Source organism: Fundulus heteroclitus, chromosome 5, assembly GCF_011125445.2.
Source record: "Fundulus heteroclitus isolate FHET01 chromosome 5, MU-UCD_Fhet_4.1, whole genome shotgun sequence".
In the NCBI taxonomy this organism is placed as follows: domain Eukaryota; kingdom Metazoa; phylum Chordata; class Actinopteri; order Cyprinodontiformes; family Fundulidae; genus Fundulus; species Fundulus heteroclitus.
In genome coordinates this window covers 16019774-16041437 of record NC_046365.1, presented here as the reverse complement: position 1 = coordinate 16041437, position 21664 = coordinate 16019774, and the positions used below count along the sequence as shown (strand labels likewise).

Sequence of the window (21664 nt, the reverse complement as noted above, 5' to 3'; positions counted from 1 at the left end):
TTTTAAAAATGTACACAAATACACTTGAAATCACGATATTTATTTTTGAACAGCATTGCTAAGTTATTATGCGTCCGCATGATGCCAAAATTATTTCATTAAAATATCAGCAGTTAAAATATCGCTTAGCAGACATTTGCAAACTCAATTTCCATATATTAACACGATAGAGAAGTACTTGTTTAAATTTAGCACAATTTTTCAAGTTATTTTGCTCAGTAAGTGTAAAGATGTTTTCCTGCATTTGTAAACGACAAAAGATATGAACCTGATTTTTTGTGTAATCTTCTGATTTGACTAAATGCACTAAGATGATTTCCACTCAATTTGATTTCAATTAAGTTTGACTTGTTGCTACTTATTTGTGAAAAGGTAACATTATCATACTTAAATATCTGTTTTTACAACTTTTAAACAGAAAAGCCCTCAGAGGGATGTACGTTTTGAAGATGGCGAAAGCTCAAATCTGCAGAAGAGGTAAAGTTTTAGAACTATCCTAATTTGTTTCCACGTGGTTTTAATTTATTTTATTTTTTCTGCCACAAATGACTTGCACACCCAAAATCTGAAATTTTCTGCTTATCTTGCTGATATCAGCCAGCAGACAGATGTACCATCTCCCTGTACCATCACAACCAGCGAGGCTCCTAGGTCTAGAAAAACCTCCTACTGGCATTTTTGGCGTCTTCATAACAAGGTATGTATAGCAGAGCTGATTCTCTTAATAAATAAGCAGCAAAGAAAAGGGGTTGTAATCTTTGAGTCTCAGAACGGTCTGACTGATTTCATCTGTGTGTATTTCAAAGAAAAAGCAGACCCATGTCCCACAAGATGTGGACGGGGTCACAATCCAGTCACCCTCTGTGACAGAAAGGAGGTAAAATAAATCTTCATCAACAGCAGTTTCATATTCTATCATCTATTTTTAAGTTGCCGTTATAGAGGTGTATGCCACTACAGAATTAATTTCCCTTTTTTACTTTATTTTACAGTTGTTGCACAAGTGAGAAGTCTCAGGGAGGAGAGACTAGTGTCCAGTTCAGGGCTTCATCTGTTCCTTGCAGTCCTGTCTCTGAACACCATGAGCTGCATCTCCCAGCAGACAACAAAGAGGAGACTGATGAGTCAGTCGAACAATTCTCCACCACGTATGAATTTCTTTACATTAGACTTTTTAGAGGTCAACCCAGTTTCAGTCATTACAAAGTAAAATATAAATATCCAAATACAGATGTGAGATTGTTTTGCCCCAGGAATCATTGGTTACTTGTTCAGTTTTTTCTCCACTTGTCCTCAAATTAAACTAATAACTGTCTTGTGGACAGTCTTAAACTTTTGTGTCTTCTTCATAGTATACAATGCACTGGTGATTTTGGGGATGTCGAAGATGGAGCACTGGATGGTTCTCATGCATCTTCCAGAGGAGACTCCCAAACTGGCCAAAACAGCAGAGTGGAAGATACTGTCTTGCCGTCTACTGTCTCAGCACAGATGTGAGTTATTATTTAGAGCTCAATAATATTTATATTTTATAGTATTCCCAAGTTTCAAATGAAAAGTCACGTTGATCCGTTTTTGTGTGGTGATTTTTGTGTTCCTTCATTACCAGCATCAACAACCAAGAGGACTCAAAAGAAGGAGAGTCTGATGTTCAAGACAACATCCAACCTGCGTCTGAAAGTCAGGACATGCCAGAAAAGATTGATGAGAAAGAACGGTATGAAAACTGTCTAGTCTGGATTCAAGATGATTGTATACAAATACAGATGTGAGATTGTTTTGCCCCAGGAATCATTGGTAACTTGTTCAGTTTTTTCTCCACTTGTCCTCAAATTAAACTAATAACTGTCTTGTGGGCAGTCTAAAACTTTTGTGTCTTCTTCATAGTATACAATGCGCTGGTGATTTTGGGGATGTCGAAGATGGAGCACTGGATGGTTCTCATGCATCTTCCAGAGGAGACTCCCAAACTGGCCAAAACAGCAGAGTGGAAGATACTGTCTTGCCGTCTACTGTCTCAGCACAGATGTGAGTTATTATTTAGAGCTCAATAATATTTATATTTTATAGTATTCCCAAGTTTCAAATGAAAAGTCATGTTGATCCGTTTTTGTGTGGTGATTTTTGTGTTCCTTCATTACCAGCATCAACAACCAAGAGGACTCAAAAGAAGGAGAGTCTGATGTTCAAGACAACATCCAACCTGCGTCTGAAAGTCAGGACGTGCCAGAAAAGATTGAGGAGAAAGAACGGTATGAAAACTGTCTAGTCTGGATTCAAGACGATTGTATAGAATCATACATCTGCACTCACACACTTAGTATGTTTTTCTCTATATTTCTATTGACAATTTTTCTGTTAGAACTCTCAATATATATTTGTCCTCCCTTAACTATCACAAAATATTGTGCTGCAAAATTAATAACAAGGTACTTGGTATATTATGTTCTGCATGTTTACGTATTAGGAATGTTGTGTAATTAGAGACGTTTTTAAGTTATTGAGTTTTATCAAATAACTCTCAACGTATCCGATATTGTCCAGAGAATACCAACCCATTTGGCTTTGATAATAGGACAATAGTTGAAAGAGTGATTTGAGCACTTTCATTCTTCAACAGCAAACTCACACAAATGGAAAGTGATAACTTCACTTCAAGTATAAGAATTTATTAACAGAAATAAATGTTAATCCAGGAACATTAAATAATGCTGTTTATCTGTAGTTAACAATAAATTCCAATTAGGGATGCAAATAAATAATCTATTTACAATTAATCGTCAATTAATGGTTAATTAGGTTAAGGTTTTTCCATCCAATTAACTGATAACATCCACTTAGACCTTCTTTCAGTGTTGTAATATGGCTGCCATTCAGTAGACGGTGCTGATGGTCATTCTAATGTGGAGCCTGATTGCAGTACTAAAAGAAAAAAAAGTAAAGGCAGATGCAACGTGAAGCACTCTGAAGGAGTCTGGTGTGGGATTACTTTTGCTCTGTTTAATGAGGATGCAAAATGCTCTTTAAGCGCTTCTGTTACAATATAAACACTCAACAAGCTCATTAAGTTTACAGCTATATAGCTAACAGATAAAAATAACTAAAAATAGTTTTGCGAAGAACTAAAGGTATCTTTTTAGATGGACTATGGTATGATATCGCACACCATCTCTGTATTGTTCTCCAGTCTCTTGTTTACATAGTCGGGCTGGCTGCTTGTGCGACGTGCCAGAAAAGATTGAGGAGAAAGAACGGTATGAAAACTGTCTAGTCTGGATTCAAGACGATTGTATAGAATCATACATCTGCACTCACACACTTAGTATGTTTTTCTCTATATTTCTATTGACAATTTTTCTGTTAGAACTCTCAATATATATTTGTCCTCCCTTAACTATCACAAAATATTGTGCTGCAAAATTAATAACAAGGTACTTGGTATATTATGTTCTGCATGTTTACGTATTAGGAATGTTGTGTAATTAGAGACGTTTTTAAGTTATTGAGTTTTATCAAATAACTCTCAACGTATCCGATATTGTCCAGAGAATACCAACCCATTTGGCTTTGATAATAGGACAATAGTTGAAAGAGTGATTTGAGCACTTTCATTCTTCAACAGCAAACTCACACAAATGGAAAGTGATAACTTCACTTCAAGTATAAGAATTTATTAACAGAAATAAATGTTAATCCAGGAACATTAAATAATGCTGTTTATCTGTAGTTAACAATAAATTCCAATTAGGGATGCAAATAAATAATCTATTTACAATTAATCGTCAATTAATGGTTAATTAGGTTAAGGTTTTTCCATCCAATTAACTGATAACATCCACTTAGACCTTCTTTCAGTGTTGTAATATGGCCGCCATTCAGTAGACGGTGCTGATGGTCATTCTAATGTGGAGCCTGATTGCAGTACTAAAAGAAAAAAAAGTAAAGGCAGATGCAACGTGAAGCACTCTGAAGGAGTCTGGTGTGGGATTACTTTTGCTCTGTTTAATGAGGATGCAAAATGCTCTTTAAGCGCTTCTGTTACAATATAAACACTCAACAAGCTCATTAAGTTTACAGCTATATAGCTAACAGATAAAAATAACTAAAAATAGTTTTGCGAAGAACTAAAGGTATCTTTTTAGATGGACTATGGTATGATATCGCACACCATCTCTGTATTGTTCTCCAGTCTCTTGTTTACATAGTCGGGCTGGCTGCTTGTGCACGTACGTGCATGTGGACAGCTGCCACTCAAGGCTTAGCCCCTCCCTGTCTTAAAATGCCATAACCAGAGCAGTGTTTGGTTTAGGCACACAATGGCGGGGAGCAAAATGTTCTCTTGTTAACAGCATTATAACGTTATGAGTTACTTACTTCAACACTACAAAAGGTTCCTCCGAAAGGTGATGCTGTTTTGCTGTGTATCCATCCATTGCAAAGATGCACATACAATCCGATGGTGGAGAAAAGGGAGGGGAAATGGGGGCCGGGTTGCAGCTGGAGCAGAGGTAGAGAGAGAGGTTTGAGTTGATGCACATCTTGTTTTGGTCGACAGGCAGTGCTCAAGCCCCAACTAGTGGTGAAAATGTGTTTATTCTCCCATAAGAGCTTTAAAAATAGCACTGAAAGTTTAAAGTATATACTAAAACTAAACTGGATAGCCTAGGTAATAGGATTCAGCCTTAGGATGGCTGAACTACACGGTTAAACATCTCTTTCTTTTTATCACCAGTGTCTGCGTCCTGAACGACATTTCAGGACAACTTGGAGTCCAGGTGGAAACTGCTCCTGATGGTGGCACTCTTCCCTCAGTTGCCGCTGAGAAAGACTTACACACCGTGAAAGAAGACAGCGGAGAAGTATTTCTGACCTCTTCTGCCACAGAAGAGAGGTAAAAGCTTTTAGCTGGTCTGTGCCATCAAATCAACTATTTGGGTTTCATTGCACTGAAAAAGAAAGAAATTCATGATGATTTGTAATTCCACTGATATTAATTTTGTTTGCTTGTTTTTTAAATCTGAAGTTTAAAGAGAACCATGGAAGTGGCAAATACGGAACCTGGACACCAAGATGTTTCCTGCACACAATCTTCTCCTGAGTCAGGAAAAAATGAGACTTTTAAAAGCATAAAAAACATGTGTGGGTTAATCCTGTCTCAACTGTTTCGTAAGGTATGTTGAACCAAGCTGAATGTTGTTGATTGCATCAACTCAGTATCATATAAATAACAGAAACAACCACGGCATGTTCAGTTTTTGCTGTACTGAACTTTAATACTGTATCTTTTTATCACAAAAGAGAGTCTTTCCACATAAAAACAAAGAAGGGCCACATATAGAGCCTTCACTTCAGATTATGTCTGTCATCCACAGGCTGAATTCAACCGTCCAGGACTCAACCACTCAGCAAAGCCTTCTTCAAGTACCAAGAAAACCATCCCCAAACAGGAGCTGGTCTGCTTTGGGTAAACAAAAGCACAAAAAATGATAAATAAGCTTTTCACAGACTACATTTTACAAAACCCTCTGCTCTAAAACATTTCAAATGCGTGGAAACTGAAGCCCATGTTCTGACTCTGGTTATTTGTCGTGTGTCTTTTAAGGTTACCCAACCTGGGCATGACTTGCTACATGAACTCCATCCTCCAAAGCCTCCTAAATCTAAACTGCTTCGTTCAAGAGATCCACAAGCAGCTGCCTGTGTGGCGCCTTCTCCCCGGATCTCAGCTCTTCAGGTACAGCACTCCACAGATGCAAAAACAAGTGTGTCAAACTCCAGTCCTTGAGGGCCAGTGTCCTGCAACTTTTATACACGTCTCTGCTTCAACAGGCCTGACTCACATAATCAGGCCATTAGCAGGACTCTGGAGAATACGACTGCATACTGAGGAGGTAATTCAGCTGTTCGATTCAGTTATGTTGGACCAGGGACACATCATGGATACTGGACCTCAAGGACTGGAGCTTGCCACATGTGCTCTAAAAGACCACCAGTGCATAGCAGGGGTCTTTAACCCTGGTCCTCAGGAAGCACTGTTCTGCATGTATAGGTGTGTTTCACCATACCTGGATCATGTTATTGCACAACCTCCTCAGCAACCATTACGGGCTGCAGAGGCCTGTTAATCACCCATTTACGTCAGGTGTGTGGAGGCAGTGAAACACCTAAAACATGCAGGACAGTGGGTCCTCAGTATCTAGGTTGAAGACCCTTGGTCTATAGAATGTGAAGAACTGTGTTGATATACATTTGGATTCTGCGTTGCAACAATATTCATATCCCTTGAACGTTCTCATATTGTCATATTGTTACATTTGAATGACCACCTTGAGTGAATTTATGGTTTTTTTTGTAAAAGACCAGGTAATAATATCAAAGATGGCAGACAATAACATTTTCCTATGGACGGATGTTTGTTGAAGGGGACTTTGAATTATAGTCGTAGCTAGCCGTGCTTTCATTCAGAACAGTCAGTAGCCAAAGCAATACTGCACTAGCCGCTATTGTTTTCTTCTGTGGTTGCTAAAATTGTAGACAGCTGCCATGTTGTGCCTTTATGCATTAATTTAAATAGATTTCTGTCATACAATACATGAGTCAGGGATTCCCTGGAAGAAACGCGGGACATTTTCAAGCTGTTACGTTCAAATTGTGCTGTTGTCAAAGAAAACTTTCCCCATTGTTGTGTAAATGAACATTACAAACACACTCAGACTATACCGTGTTCACCAAAAAAACATTGCGTAAGCAGAGCCTTAGTCTCATCATTAATGCAGCTCTTCCATAAAGGCCTTAGGGGTTTGTTAGAAAAAATGTATTGATTTGCTTTATTTGCCCTCCGTGGGGGATATTACGTTTCAGTCCAGCCCATCAAGAGAAAGACAAACATGGGTAGACAGGTGACTGAGGCCTTGTTGCCTTGGAGGCGTTGCCTTTTTGCAGAGTAGAGAAAGGAAAACATTAGGAAGGTTGAGGTGAAAAATAAAAGTACATTTCTCCCACGTTCTCTTTGCGGTGACAGTATAAGAATGCAAGAAAAACCCTCGTCACAAAAAAACAACATACAGACAACATCATACAGCAAACACGTGTGAGGTTGGAGGTGTTTATGTGTGGGTGGAGGGGGGGGGGGCATGCCAGTCCAGTTCTCCCAAGTGAGCAGCGCATCCGCCCACATCCAACCTAGGGTTCCTGTCCCAGGGGGTAAAGACTTGATCAATTGCGTTGAGCGGCCAGCTGACCAGATCCATGGTTTGAAATTCGGATGATTAGCAGAAAAAGGCTCTGAAAGAGTTACAAGCAGGAAAGATTTGGGGAAGAGAGGAGCAGAAAAGTGTCCGCCTTCACTGAGAGCTGGGAGAGACAAAAAAAAAAACAGGACTAGTTCCACATGGTTTTGCCTCCTTGTGAGTGTTTCAAGAGCAGTTTTTCTCAGGGCCAGCCCAAGTTTATCCAGGCCTGTTAAACAGCAGGGTCAAACCGAGCTGAGTCGAGAGGAGTTTTAAGTGAAGACTCAGTGATTGGCCGAGGAGAAATGAGAAGGTTTTTCTGTGAGGAAGTCCATAAAACTGAAGAGCAACAACATTAATATTAAGGACCACTATGAAAAGAGTGGGTCAAACCACCTTGGCAGCGATGGCTGCTATAGGGAGCCTGGACTGGGGAAACCCCTGAAAGCTCACTTCGCTGAGGGGCCTGAAGCCTGAAGCCTGCGGGCTAAACGGCTCCGCCTCTCCACTTCTGTCTCTCTCTCTTAACCAAACAGGTTCAAAGCAGATAGCAGAGAGCCTCTGCCTTATTTTATTATTAGATGTGTGATCCAGATATTTATCCTGGTGGATTAATCCTTAAAAACCTACAAGACAATTGTGCTAATACAGTTATTGAAACATAATTAGGATTTTTTTCCTTTTATTTATGCTTTATTTATAATTAGGAATTTTAAGTTGTTTGCCTTTTTTTCGCTGATTTCTTTCAATTTTCAATGTTTCAAACAGAGTGTGGAGCGGGGAGAAGGGGGCTAAAGCCACCTACAAGAGGCATTTTCTTCTACCGGTCATTTCTAGGCAGGTGGAAACAAAAAGCGCGCAAAGATAAATAAAGTAGAGAGGAGCCGAGTTTGGCGAGCTAAACTGAGTAGGGTCATTGGAACTGTGGCTTTAGTGAACCAGCTTAATGTAGACCAAGGTGCACAGTTGTTAGGTCAAGGAGAAACTAGTGGGAAAGTTAGAAATTTCAAGTTTTGAATGTCTAATGGAAAAGTTCAATCTATGATCCAAAAACAGAAATAAAATCAGTGGTGAAGTAAGGCAGCCAAGTAGGCAGTTGTGACTAAGGAGTAGTGATCCACAGATAAGGTGGGAAGGTCTGTCAAAAAGGACAAATACATAAACTCCAGCAATTAATCCACAGATTCCAATAGCTTTTGCAAAAAGCTATTGTAAACAGAAAGCCTTAGAAGGACTTGTTGGAGGTTTGACTCAAGACATGCCAAGAAAGGGACATTGAAGATAATTATATTTTCTTAAAACTTTCTTGTGTGCACCAAGAAGATACATTTAACTAATTTTAAAGATGGCAGCCAAATAATTATCTGGCGCACATGTCATCCCCAAACTACAGTTGAGGATGACACAGAGTGTCAGGAGTCATGAGCATCAATACAAATTCATGTTATACCTATAATTTCCTTTCCACTTCATAATTATGCAGCAATTCATAACTGCCTTGTCAAGATCTAAGTTGGATGTAAACCTTGGTAATCAACTACTATGAAAAAGGGGGCTGTCCTTAATTTTAAACTAAAAAAAGATTATGTTCTTCACTTCTGTTCTCACCAGATGGTTTCTAGATATTGAAGCCAGTCGCTTCACCAACATCAGAGAAGACAAAATGTTGGTTCTATCCACTTTTAAATGGACTGTCGCTGAATATAATTCAGATTTTGACGATGACGAGCAGAAGGTTAGTGCCATACTTATTTATACTAGACGGCACAGTGTCAATCTTTGACAGATTTTGTTTAACTCCTATCTTCTGAACCATTTCTTTGGGTTTCTGAGCAGGATGCCCATGAGTTCCTCGTTTGTGTTCTGGACATAATGAGGTCTATGTCATCAGAGGTTGAGCTGACAGCTGTAAACTCTGGCCTGACCTACACGTGCCCAGTCCAGGAACACATTACACTTCAGATGTTAAACGTCAGAACCTGCAGGGGGTATGAATGTATTCTATTTACACTGCTGACTTGTTGCGTCTCCAGGAGCACTGTGGTTATTTTTCAACTCTACTGTCCATTTCAGATGTGGTGAGCAGTCCTATAGATTGGAGGACTTTAATAACCTCAGTCTGGACCTGGTACCAGGGGGAACGGTGGGCCAGTGTCTGCAGGAGTATCTCAAGGTAAGTGCAAACATATTTGAAAAGCGAACTCAATTTTGAGAGATTTAAAGTAAAAGTAATAATTGTCTCATTCAGGAGAACCAGATAGAATTCACATGCCACTGTGGAGCGCAGCAGTCGTCCCTGCAGAGCTCTTTCTCCACCCTGCCGAAGTAGGTTACACAACCACACTGTAATCACTGCCATCCAGTTGTTCAGGCTGAGAAGTTTCCTTTATCTGATCCTCTCTGATCTATTTCTCCTTCCTCTCAGTGTGCTGATCCTGCACCTGAAGCGCTTTATAGTCACCAGGTCCTACACTGTCAACAAGATGAAGAATCCCATCACTTTGTCAAAAGAACTTGTGCTGAAGGAAGAGTATATGGCCAACAGAAATGTAAGAAAATTACAATTGTTAGATATAAAACGAAGAATGGGTCTCAGCAATAACAAATCAGTCAGCTGCTCGTGTCCTTTAACCGTATCTAAACACTATGATGTTTTGTAGACGACAGCTCGTTATTCTCTGGTGAGCGTCGTCAGCCACATGGGCTCCAGTGCTGACAGTGGTAAGTGTTTGTCTGAGGTTCTGTTTTTCTGTCACAGTTATCGACGTCGACATTTGCAGGTTTTGCTTTCCAGGCTAAAAATGTATTCCCTTTGCTCTCAGGTCATTACATCTGCGACAGTATCTACGGAAGGCCGGATATGGGGGATTCAGCCAACCTTTGGCTAACATATAATGACGAGCGTGTTAGCCAGACAACAGCAGAAGATGTCTGTCGCCGAAGAGAAACAACTGCTTTCCTACTGTTCTATGAAAAACAGGGTAAGCGATTGATTTGGGTTTCACAGCTACAGTTTATTAGCTGCAGTTCTCTGACATGCTTGCATTAGTAATCAGTGCTACCCAGGAGATGGTTTTGCATACTTAAAATGTTCTTAAATCCAGTAAATCTGAATGTATTTGCGTTCTCTTTCCAGCCCTTGAAGAGCTAACACACCTGCCATCAGGGCTGCAATATTGACTGCAGCAAGCAATGCCACAAATTACTACAGTGGCTTGCAAAATTATTCACACGTCTTTAACTTTTCCATATATTGTCACATTACAACCAAAAATACAAATACATTTTATTGGAATCTTATGTGAAAGATAAACTGCTATACAACTGTGAAGTAGCAAGAAACTAATACATGGTCTCTTTTTTTAAACAAATAAAAAACTGAAAAGAGCAATGTGCAAAAGTATTCAGCACCCAGTAAATATTTCTTGGAACCGCGTTTTGCTGTAATTACTGCAAGTCTGTACCAGTTTTCAACATGTTGTTCAACATTCTTCTTTGCAAAATAGTTCAAGCACAGTCAGATTAGATTGAGAGCGTTTGTGAATAGCAGTTTTCACACCTTATCAGATCCACAGATTCTTGATTCGGTTTAAGTAAGAGGTCGACCGATGCAGGTTTTTAAGGCCGATACCGATTATTTTGACATGAGGCAAATCGATAACCGATACGTAAAAATTAAAATAATACAACTGAAAATGTTGAGTACAACACAAAGTATCCATCTTCTAATAAACACACGTTTGAAATTCTCTTTAATTTCATAGTAACATTTACCCAATGATATTTAATTACTCAAATGCAGACTTTGGTGAATTAAAATCTGCCATAAATTTGATTATTAAAATTGGCTAGAAATTAAAATTGGAAATAACTGACCCAAATACTGTTCTTATATTGCTAGACCAAAAAGAGTTACATTTTTTATTGTTAAAGAGTCAAATTCAATTATTCAAAATAATCTATAAACAACAATTGAGCAAAACCCTTTTTTACATTTTGGATCTGCAATAATTTACACATTAATTTCCTACAAAAAATCTGACATTTAAAATAGTCATATTTTGTAGAGCAGGTAAAACATTAACATTATTGTTTTGGTTTTAAAACACAATTGTATTCATTTTTAGTTCCTTTGACTTGACAATTTTGGCCCATGTAGCAAAAAGTTTGGACACCTCTGCTGTAGAGGCAACTGCAGTAAATGGAGGAAAACTCATTTTACATGTCAGACATGTATGAAAAAGGGTGAAATAAAAAGCTTCTAACTTGTGCAAAGCTCCTTTTAAAAAACACAAAACATTAACAATGGCTAGCAAACAATATAGAACATTAAAAAATATAACAACAAAAAATAAATACTTAATTGTTTGTGCACTTCATGTAGCAGCACAAGGCCTATCTAGTGCAAATTACGTTCCCGAGAAATGTTCTGTTTGATTTATATATTAAACGTATTTGCTCTACTTAAAAAAATGACTACGTTTTATTATCCAATCCATTCTGCTTCAACAGACCTGAAGGAAACTGTCAAAGACACCGTCTTACTTCAACTAGCGTTGTGACTCTTAAACTAAACTTAATAACAGCGACAAAAGATTTTCTTGTTGTGGGGAGGAGGAGGAAATAGACTGACCACTGCTAAACATTATTTTCTGCAAAGTTAAATGCTTCAAGTGTTGTGATTATTTTCATGCTCATACACGACTTCATGGCAACGAGCACTAACACAGCGGTGGCAGGTAGCCAGCTGGAGATCGGACACGTTTTTTTTTTAGACAGTGGGATGGAGTTTTATACTGACTTTAGCAGCTCAACCACCATTTACAAACCAGCATTGACCTGCGAGTTTCATTGAGTTAAAGTGAAAACCCTGCTCCGTTCTCAGTAAAACAGCTGTTCCCACCCGCTCACAGTGACAGAGGCAGACATTCAAAGGGCAAATACCGCTAAATTGTCAACATTACCAGGCGCTCTCTGCCAGGGAGGCAGCGTAAAACGTATGCGCGTCACGGGACGTCAAAGCATGGTGGCTGAATGCGCCAATGGCCAATGCATGAAGTGTATCGTCCCATCCCGATACAAGACAAAACACAAATATTGTATTTTTAACCGTCTGATTTAGTATTTGCCCTTTGAATGTCTGCCTCGGTCACTGTGAGCGGGAGGGAACAGCTGTTTCATTGAGAATGGAGCAGGGTTTTTACTTCCATTTCCACTCACGGAAACTCGCGTGTCAATGTTGGCTTTTAAATGGTGGTTGAGCTGTTTAAAGTTGGTATAAAACTCCACCCCACTGTCTAAAAAAACATGTTTGTTTCCAGCTGGCCACCGCTGTGTTAGTGCTCGTTGCCTTGAAGAGTCGTCGTGTACATGCATGAAAACAATCACAACACTTATAGCATTTAACTTTGTAAAAAATAATGTTCAGCGGTGGCCTTTTTCTTCCTCCTCCTCCCCACAACAAGAAGTTCTTTTCTCGCTGTCATTAAGTTTAGTTTAAGAGTCGCAACGCTATTTGAAGTAAGACGTGTCGGAGCAGGAAAGATGTGACAGAGTGGTGTAGATTGGCTACGAGCACTCTTTCTCTGTGTGTATGCGAGCGTCTTCCTGTGTGTCCATCTTTGACAGTTTCCTTCAGGCCAGTTAGAGCAGAATGGATTGGATAATAAAACATGAACATTTTTTAAATAGAAAAAATAAATTTAATATATAAATCAAACAGAAGATGTTCTCTGGGAAGGTAATTTGCAATGATGACCTGGCGTAAAAAAACATCAAGATTCAGATTGCTCACATTTCTTTAAAATTTGTTATAATGCTGTTTACAAATGTTAATAGGAAGGTAATTTGCACTACATAGACCTGGTGCTGCTACATGAAGTGCACAAACAATTAAGTGTTTATTTTTTATTGTAATATTTTAAAAGTTCTACATTGTTTGCTAGCCATTGTTAAAGTTTTTCTGAAAGGAGCTTTGCACAAGTTAGTGTGATGGTACAGTTTTGGCCTGCCTGTCTCCTCATAAACTTTCCAGCACTTTCCACCTCTCATGCAGCCCAGCTGTCACTCCACCTCCTCACTAGTTCCACCTGCCGTTCCTAATTAAGCCTGGATTCAGTGCACCTGCCAACAGCTCTACTTGAACCTCCCTCAGTCTGCTCTTCTCCGCTGGATCGTCATCATTCTTCATCCAAACCTCGTCCTGCCTCGTGTTTCTCATGCCTGCTAGCCAGAACTCTAACTAGCAGGCATGGGAAGCTCTGACTAGCAGGCGTGGGAAGCTCTGACTAGCAGGCGTGGGAAGCTCTGACTAGCAGGCGTGGGAAGCTCTGACTAGCAGGCGTGGGAAACACAAGGCAGGACGAGGTTTGGATGAAGAATGATGACGATCCAGCGGAGAAGAGCAGATTGAGGGAGGTTTAAGTAGAGCTGTTGGCAGGTGCACTGAATCCAGGCTTAATTAAGAACGGCAGGTGGAACTAGTGAGGAGGTGGAGTGTACCATGACACTAACTTGTACAAAGCTCCTTTCAGAAAAACACAAAACTTTAACAATGGCTAGCAAACAATGTAGAACTTTTAAAATATTACAATAAAAAATAAACACTTAATTGTTTGTGCACTTCATGTAGCAGCACCAGGTCTATGTAGTGCAAATTATCTTCCTAATAACATTTGTAAACAGCATTATAACAAATTTTAAAGAAATGTGAGAAATGTGACAAATAACTTGGAGCGCTAGAGTAGCAGCAGATCCAGCAGCACAGCAGAAATATTACTTAGAGAGCTGGAGTAGCAGGCGTCGACGAAGGGAACTACCAGACGTAGGAAGCTCTGACTAGCGGACGTGGGAGCTCTGACTAGCAGGCGTGGGAAACTCTGGCTAGCGGGCGTGGGAAACTCTGGCTAGCGGGCGTGGGAAGCTCTAGCTAGCGGGCGTGGAAACTCTGGCTAGCGGGCGTGGGAAGCTCTGGCTAGCAGGCGTGGAAACTCTGGCCAGCGGGCATGGGAAGCTCTGGCTAGCAGGTGTGGAAACTCTGGCTAGCAGGCATAGGAAACTCTGGCTAGCAGGCGTGGGAAGCTCTGGCTAGCAGGCATGGGAAGCTCTGGCTAGCAGGCGTGGGAAGCTCTGGCTAGCAGGCGTGGGAAACTCTGGCTAGCAGACGTAGGAAGCTCTGACTAGCGGACGTGGGAGCTCTGACTAGCAGGCGTGGGAGCTCTGGCTAGCGGGCGTGGGAAGCTCTGGCTAGCGGGCGTGGGAAGCTCTGGCTAGCGGGCGTGGGAAGCTCTGGCTAGCGGGCGTGGGAAGCTCTGGCTAGCGGGCGTGGAAACTCTGGCTAGCGGGCGTGGGAAGCTCTGGCTAGCGGGCGTGGGAAGCTCTGGCTAGCGGGCGTGGAAACTCTGGCTAGCGGGCGTGGGAAGCTCTGGCTAGCAGGCGTGGAATCTCTGGCCAGCGGGCATGGGAAACTCTGGCTAGCAGGCGTGGGAAGCTCTGGCTAGCAGGCGTGGGAAACTCTGGCTAGCAGACGTAGGAAGCTCTGACTAGCGGACGTGGGAGCTCTGACTAGCAGGCGTGGAAACTCTGGCTAGCGGGCGTGGGAAGCTCTGGCTAGCAGGCGTGGAAACTCTGGCCAGCGGGCATGGGAAGCTCTGGCTAACAGGCGTGGAAACTCTGGCTAGCAGGCGTAGGAAACTCTGGCTAGCAGGCGTGGAAACTCTGGCTAGCGGGCGTGGGAAACTCTGGCTAGCGGGCGTGGGAAGCTCTGCCTAGCGGGCGTGGGAAGCTCTGGCTAGCGGTCGTGGGAAGCTCTGGCTAGCGGGCGTGGAAACTCTGGCTAGCGGGCGTGGGAAGCTCTGGCTAGCAGGCGTGGAATCTCTGGCCAGCGGGCATGGGAAGCTCTGGCTAGCAGGCGTGGAAACTCTGGCTAGCAGGCATAGGAAACTCTGGCTAGCAGGCGTGGGAAGCTCTGGCTAGCAGGCGTGGGAAACTCTGGCTAGCAGACGTAGGAAGCTCTGACTAGCGGACGTGGGAGCTCTGACTAGCAGGCGTGGAAACTCTGGCTAGCGGGCGTGGGAAGCTCTGGCTAGCAGGCATGGAAACTCTGGCCAGCGGGCGTGGGAAGCTCTGGCTAGCGGGCGTGGGAAGCTCTGGCTAGCGGGCGTGGAAACTCTGGCTAGCGGGCGTGGGAAGCTCTGGCTAGCGGGCGTGGGAAGCTCTGGCTAGCGGGCGTGGAAACTCTGGCTAGCGGGCGTGGGAAGCTCTGGCTAGCAGGCGTGGAATCTCTGGCCAGCGGGCATGGGAAACTCTGGCTAGCAGGCGTGGGAAGCTCCGGCTAGCAGGCGTGGGAAACTCTGGCTAGCAGACGTAGGAAGCTCTGACTAGCGGACGTGGGAGCTCTGACTAGCAGGCGTGGAAACTCTGGCTAGCGGGCGTGGGAAGCTCTGGCTAGCAGGCGTGGAAACTCTGGCCAGCGGGCATGGGAAGCTCTGGCTAACAGGCGTGGAAACTCTGGCTAGCAGGCGTAGGAAACTCTGGCTAGCAGGCGTGGGAAACTCTGGCTAGCGGGCGTGGGAAACTCTGGCTAGCGGGCGTGGGAAGCTCTGCCTAGCGGGCCGTTGGAAGCTCTGGCTAGCGGTCGTGGAAGCTCTGGCTAGCGTGCGTGGAAACTCTGGCTAGCGGGCGTGGGAAGCTCTGGCTAGCAGGCGTGGAATCTCTGGCCAGCGGGCATGGGAAGCTCTGGCTAGCAGGCGTGGAAACTCTGGCTAGCAGGCATAGGAAACTCTGGCTAGCAGGCGTGGGAAGCTCTGGCTAGCAGGCGTGGGAAACTCTGGCTAGCAGACGTAGGAAGCTCTGACTAGCGGACGTGGGAGCTCTGACTAGCAGGCGTGGAAACTCTGGCTAGCGGGCGTGGGAAGCTCTGGCTAGCAGGCATGGAAACTCTGGCCAGCGGGCATGGGAAGCTCTGGCTAACAGGCGTGGAAACTCTGGCTAGCAGGCGTAGGAAACTCTGGCTAGCAGGCGTGGAAACTCTGGCTAGCGGGCGTGGGAAACTCTGGCTAGCGGGCGTGGGAAGCTCTGCCTAGCGGGTGTGGAAGCTCTGCCTAGCGGGTGTGGAAGCTCTGGCTAGCGGGTGTGGAAACTCTGACTAGCGGACGTGGGAGCTCTGACTAGCAGGCGTGGGAGCTCTGACTAGCGGGCGTGGAAACTCTGGCTAGCGGGCGTGGGAAGCTCTGGCTAGCAGGTGTGGAAACTCTGGCTAGCAGACGTAGGAAGCTCTGGCTAGCAGGCGTGGGAAACTCTGGCTAGCGGGCGTGGGAAGCTCTGGCTAGCGGGCGTGGAAACTCTGGCTAGCGTGCGTGGAAAACTCTGGCTAGCGGGCGTGGGAAGCTCTGGCTAGCAGGCGTGGAAACTCTGGCTAGCGGGCGTGGGAAGCTCTGGCTAGCAGGCGTGGAAACTCTGGCCAGCGGGCGTGGGAAGCTCTGGCTAGCAGGCGTGGAAACTCTGGCTAGCGGGCGTGGGAAGCTCTGGCTAGCAGGCGTGGAAACTCTGGCCAGCGGGCATGGGAAGCTCTGGCTAGCAGGCATGGGAAGCTCTGGCTAGCAGGCGTGGAAACTCTGGCTAGCAGGCGTAGGAAACTCTGGCTAGCAGGCGTGGGAAGCTCTGGCTAGCAGGCGTGGGAAGCTCTGTCTAGCAGACGTAGGAAGCTCTGACTAGCGGACGTGGGAGCTCTGACTAGCAGGCGTGGAAACTCTGGCTAGCGGGCGTGGGAAGCTCTGGCTAGCAGGTGTGGAAACTCTGGCTAGCAGACGTAGGAAGCTCTGGCTAGCAGGCGTGGGAAACTCTGGCTAGCGGGCGTGGGAAGCTCTGGCTAGCGGGCGTGGAAGCTCTGGCTAGCGGGCGTGGGAAGCTCTGGCTAGCAGGCGTGGAAACTCTGGCTAGCAGGCGTAGGAAACTCTGGCTAGCAGGCGTGGGAAGCTCTGGCTAGCAGGAGTGGAAACTCTGGCTAGCGGGCGTGGGAAGCTCTGGCTAGCGGGCGTGGGAAGCTCTGGCTAGCAGGCGTGGAAAACTCTGGCTAGCGGGCGTGGGAAGCTCTGGCTAGCGGGCGTGGAAACTCTGGCCAGCGGGCGTGGGAAGCTCTGGCTAGCAGGCGTGGAAACTCTGGCTAGCGGGCGTGGGAAGCTCTGGCTAGCAGGCATGGAAACTCTGGCCAGCGGGCATGGGAAGCTCTGGCTAGCAGGCATGGGAAGCTCTGGCTAGCAGGCGTGGAAACTCTGGCTAGCAGGCGTAGGAAACTCTGGCTAGCAGGCGTGGGAAGCTCTGGCTAGCAGACGTAGGAAGCTCTGACTAGCGGACGTGGGAGCTCTGACTAGCAGGCGTGGAAACTCTGGCTAGCGGGCGTGGGAAGCTCTGGCTAGCAGGTGTGGAAACTCTGGCTAGCAGACGTAGGAAGCTCTGGCTAGCAGGCGTGGGAAACTCTGGCTAGCAGGCGTGGAAACTCTGGCTAGCGGGCGTGGAAACTCTGGCTAGCGGGCGTGGAAACTCTGGCTAGCGGGCGTGGGAAGCTCTGGCTAGCGGGCGTGGGAAGCTCTGGCTAGCAGGCGTGGAAACTCTGGCTAGCGGGCGTGGGAAGCTCTGGCTAGCAGGCGTGGAAGCTCTGGCTAGCAGGCGTAGGAAACTCTGGCTAGCAGGCGTGGGAAGCTCTGGCTAGCAGGCGTAGGAAACTCTGACTAGCAGGTGTGGGAAGCTCCCACCTTTGCACACAGCAATTTTCATTTATTTGTAACGAATGTTTTACATCATGTAGGATATTCCTTCTACGTCACAATTGTATATGTTATGTTGGACTTTCACATAAGATTCAAATAAAATATTATTTTATGTTTGCGGATGTAATGTGACTAAATTTGGGAAAGTTCAGGAAAGGGCCACAGGAAGCACGGTCTGGGTTCATCAGAGTGCATTTAGAAGCAGAACAACACCCTGGTTGTAATCCTGTCATCCTCAGATACAGAAAGGAGGTAAGATAAAAACTTCACCAACTCCAATTTTATAATTCTATCATTTATAGTTTAAACTGGTGTTATAGAGTTGTATTCCATTAAAGAATCACATTTCATTTTTTTCTTTATCTTTATAGCTGCAGCACAAATGAAAAGTCTCAGGGTGGGGAGGCTAGTGTCCAGTTCAGGGCTTCGCCTGTTCCTGACAGTCCTGTATCTGCTCACAATGAGCTGCAGCTCCAAGTGTGACAGTCGAAGTGTCAGTCCAACCATTCTCCATCACAGAAGAAGTGTATGAGTTTTACATTATTATTATTTTTTATATCCAAAGTCCAGTTTTAGATATTTCTTAGAAAAATACAATGTCAATTGGTTTGCCTCAGAAATAATTGGGTTATTTGATGTTCAGATTTATCCCACTCATCCTCAAATTCAATCTAATACTTTTTTCATGTCTTCTTCACTAGTATCAATTGCACTGTTGAACTGGAGTCATCAACTCTAAAGAGAACCAGAGAAGCGCCAAATACTGAACCTGGACCACAGGAGGATTCCTCCATGCTATCTTCTCCAGCTTCTAGACAACCTGACACTGATAAAAGGAGGAAAATAGCGTTTTGGCTTTTCCTGCTGCAAACTGATTTATGATAAGGTATGTTTAACCAAGCTGAATGTTGTTGATTGCGTGAACTCAGTATTACATGAATAACAGAAACACTGTGATGTGTTCAGTTTTTACTCTACGAACATTTTTTACTGTATTTTCCATACGTCTGTCTACTTAAAGGAAGAAGAAGGGACACATATGGAGCCTTTCTCTGGATCCACAGCAGATGCCTCAGTTAATGTGTTGAAAGAAAGTCAAGCAGAACGGCCACATGTTCTGACTCTGGTTCTTTGTCTTGTGTGTTTTAAGGTTACCCAACCCTGGGGATGACATGCTACATCAACTCCATCCTCCAAAGCGTCCTTACTGACCCTGAGCTGCTCTCACCCAAGATCCCAGCTATTCAGGTACAGCACTCCAGACAATAAAACATCATCAGTGTAAAGAACTGTGTAGATTTGCATTCATACTCTGCATTGCAACAATAATCAAACCCCTTCAATGTTTTCATATTTTTGCCACGATACAATTACCGTCTTCTGAGCATTTATTGGGGCTTTATGTGATAAACCAACAAGAGTAATGCATGACTGTGAAATGGAAAAGACTCCACTTTACTCTGATGCCCCTAAATATTATCCACTGCAACGTTGAATAGCTCATGGAACAGTTCAATCTATGATCCAAACACAGAAAGAGTATGAATGGTGAAGGAAAGCATTAAGAGGCAGCGTGGCAATTGTGACTAAGGAGTAGATGCAGAGATCCACAGATAAGGTGGAGTGTCTGTCTCCTGGACAACTACATATACTCTATAAATCTGGCCTTTGTGGAAGAGTGGCAAGAAGAAAGCAATTGTAGATACAGAGAGCCTTAGGGGGCCTTGTTGAAAGTTAACAAAATCCATGCAAAGGAGACACACAAATGAGAAAAACGTGCTCTGTCAGATAAGAAAAAAATGAAACTTTTTTGGCCAACAACATATTATCTGTGGTGAAAAACTAAAACTCTGCATCACTCTAAATGTGATCCTCCTCAGAGACAAACATGTGTGGTAGCAGCATCAGCCTTTGGATGGACAATGAAGTTGCTTAGTACTGATAGGAAATATAGATGGAGCTAAAAACTGACTGAGCTTAAGCTCCTCTGCAAATAAGAGTGGACAAATATATCAGTCATGAGAGATGCCAAGCAAGCAGACCTGCAGCTCTGATTAAATTAAATGATTCAATAAGGTACTGAGTTATAAAGATCTATACAAATACATGTCATACCTTTCAGATTTTTACCTTTACAAAATCACAGTTGAAAAAAAAACAATTTTCTTTGTCTTGCCAAGATCTAAGTTGGATGTAAACCTTGGTAATCAACTACTATGACAAAGGGGGCTTTCATTTATTTTAACCAAAAAAAAAGATTATGTTTTTCACTTCTGTTCTCACCAGATGGTTTCTAGATATTGACGTCAGTCGCTACTCCAACATCAGAGAGGAGAATAAGTCGCTTCCATCCTCTTTTTAAATGGACCGTAGCTGAATATAATTCAGATTTTGACGATGACGAGCAGAAGGTTAGTGCCATACTTATTTATACTAGACGGCACAGTGTCAATCTTGGACAGATTTTGTTTAACTCCTATCTTCTGAACCATTTCTTTGGGTTTCTGAGCAGGATGCCCATGAGTTCCTCATCTGTGTTCTGGACAAAATGAGGTCTGTGTCATCAGAAGTTGAGCTGACAGCTGTAAACTCTGGCCTGACCTACACGTGCCCAGTCCATGAACACATTTCAGTTCAGATGCTGAACATCAGGACCTGCAGGGGGTATGAATGTATTCTATTTACACTGCTGACTTGTTGCGTCTCCAGGAGCACTGTGGTTATTTTTCAATTGAACTGTCCATTTCAGATGTGGTGAGCAGTCCTATAGAGTGGAGGACTTTGTTAACCTCACTCTGGAGCTGGTACCAGGGGGAACGGTGAGCCAGTGTCTGCAGGAGTATTTCAAGGTAAGGGCAAATATATTTGAAAAGAGAAGTCAGTTCTGAGAGATTTAAAGTAAAATAATAATTGTCTCATGCAGGGGGACCAGATAGATTACACGTGCCACTGTGGAGCGCAGCAGTCATCCCTGCAGAGCTCTTTTCTCCACCCTGCCAAAAATGTAAGAAAATAAAAATGTTAGATATAAAATGAAGAATGTGTCTCAAGAAATCAGTCAGCTGCTCGTGTCCTTCAACCGTATTTAAACACTATGATGTTTTGTAGACGACAGGTCGTTATTCTGGTGAGCAAATGTTTGCCCTTTGCTCTCAGGTCATCACATCTGTGAGAGTATCCAAAGAGGGCTGGATATGGGGGATTCAGCAAACTCTTGGCCAACGGATGATGATGAACATGTCAGCCAAACAACAGGAGAAGAGTTGTCTGCTGCCGTAGACTAAGAAACGCTTTCCCTAGTCTTCTATGAAAACCAGGGTAAGAGATTGATCTGTGTTTCACAGCTACAGTTTATTAGCGACAGTTTATTAGCTACAATGGAGATCCAAACGCTGGCTGGGTCCGTTCCAGGTGCTCCTCTCGACTTACGCGGCAGAGAAGGTCAAACAACGGCTTCCTGGACCCACGGTCACACTGCAGGAAGGTGCCGCCACCGCCAGGGGCCGACAAATCGCAGGACAAGAAAGATCACACGCCAGGATCGTTGCCATCCACCTGAGCCACCGAGCTGGCTGTGAGGACAGCGGCCCCACACAAGTTGTTTTTTTTGCAGGAAAGAGGGGGTGAAGAGCACTGCTCCGACGGAATCACAATAAACATTCCGGGCAT

The 21664-nt window shown here is 43.9% G+C and overlaps 2 protein-coding genes and 1 long non-coding RNA gene across 3 annotated transcripts; all 3 read left to right on the top strand.

Moving 5' to 3' along the window:
- The first annotated feature begins 1679 nt into the window (after positions 1-1679).
- On the top strand, positions 1680-11075 carry LOC118563133 (ubiquitin carboxyl-terminal hydrolase 37-like). The gene is made up of 15 exons (XM_036137000.1): positions 1680-1717; positions 1888-2028; positions 2145-2252; positions 4733-4891; positions 5024-5171; positions 5373-5464; positions 5603-5734; positions 8841-8964; positions 9066-9217; positions 9303-9402; positions 9478-9554; positions 9655-9778; positions 9890-9950; positions 10052-10210; positions 10366-11075. The coding sequence occupies exons 1-15, from the start codon at positions 1689-1691 to the stop codon at positions 10407-10409; spliced, it is 1650 nt and encodes a 549-aa protein (XP_035992893.1). The 5' UTR covers positions 1680-1688; the 3' UTR covers positions 10410-11075.
- Positions 11076-17876: 6801 nt separating this feature from the next.
- Positions 17877-18837, top strand: LOC105927852. The gene is made up of 3 exons (XR_002428281.2): positions 17877-18247; positions 18367-18521; positions 18697-18837. It is a non-coding gene; the product is annotated as an uncharacterized LOC105927852 (long non-coding RNA).
- A 318-nt stretch (positions 18838-19155) lies between these two features.
- On the top strand, positions 19156-21274 carry LOC118556128 (ubiquitin carboxyl-terminal hydrolase 37-like). Its single transcript, XM_036136627.1, has 6 exons — positions 19156-19243; positions 20282-20406; positions 20508-20659; positions 20745-20844; positions 20919-20999; positions 21152-21274. The coding sequence occupies exons 3-6, from the start codon at positions 20544-20546 to the stop codon at positions 21272-21274; spliced, it is 420 nt and encodes a 139-aa protein (XP_035992520.1). The 5' UTR covers positions 19156-19243; positions 20282-20406; positions 20508-20543.
- Positions 21275-21664: the final 390 nt, after the last annotated feature.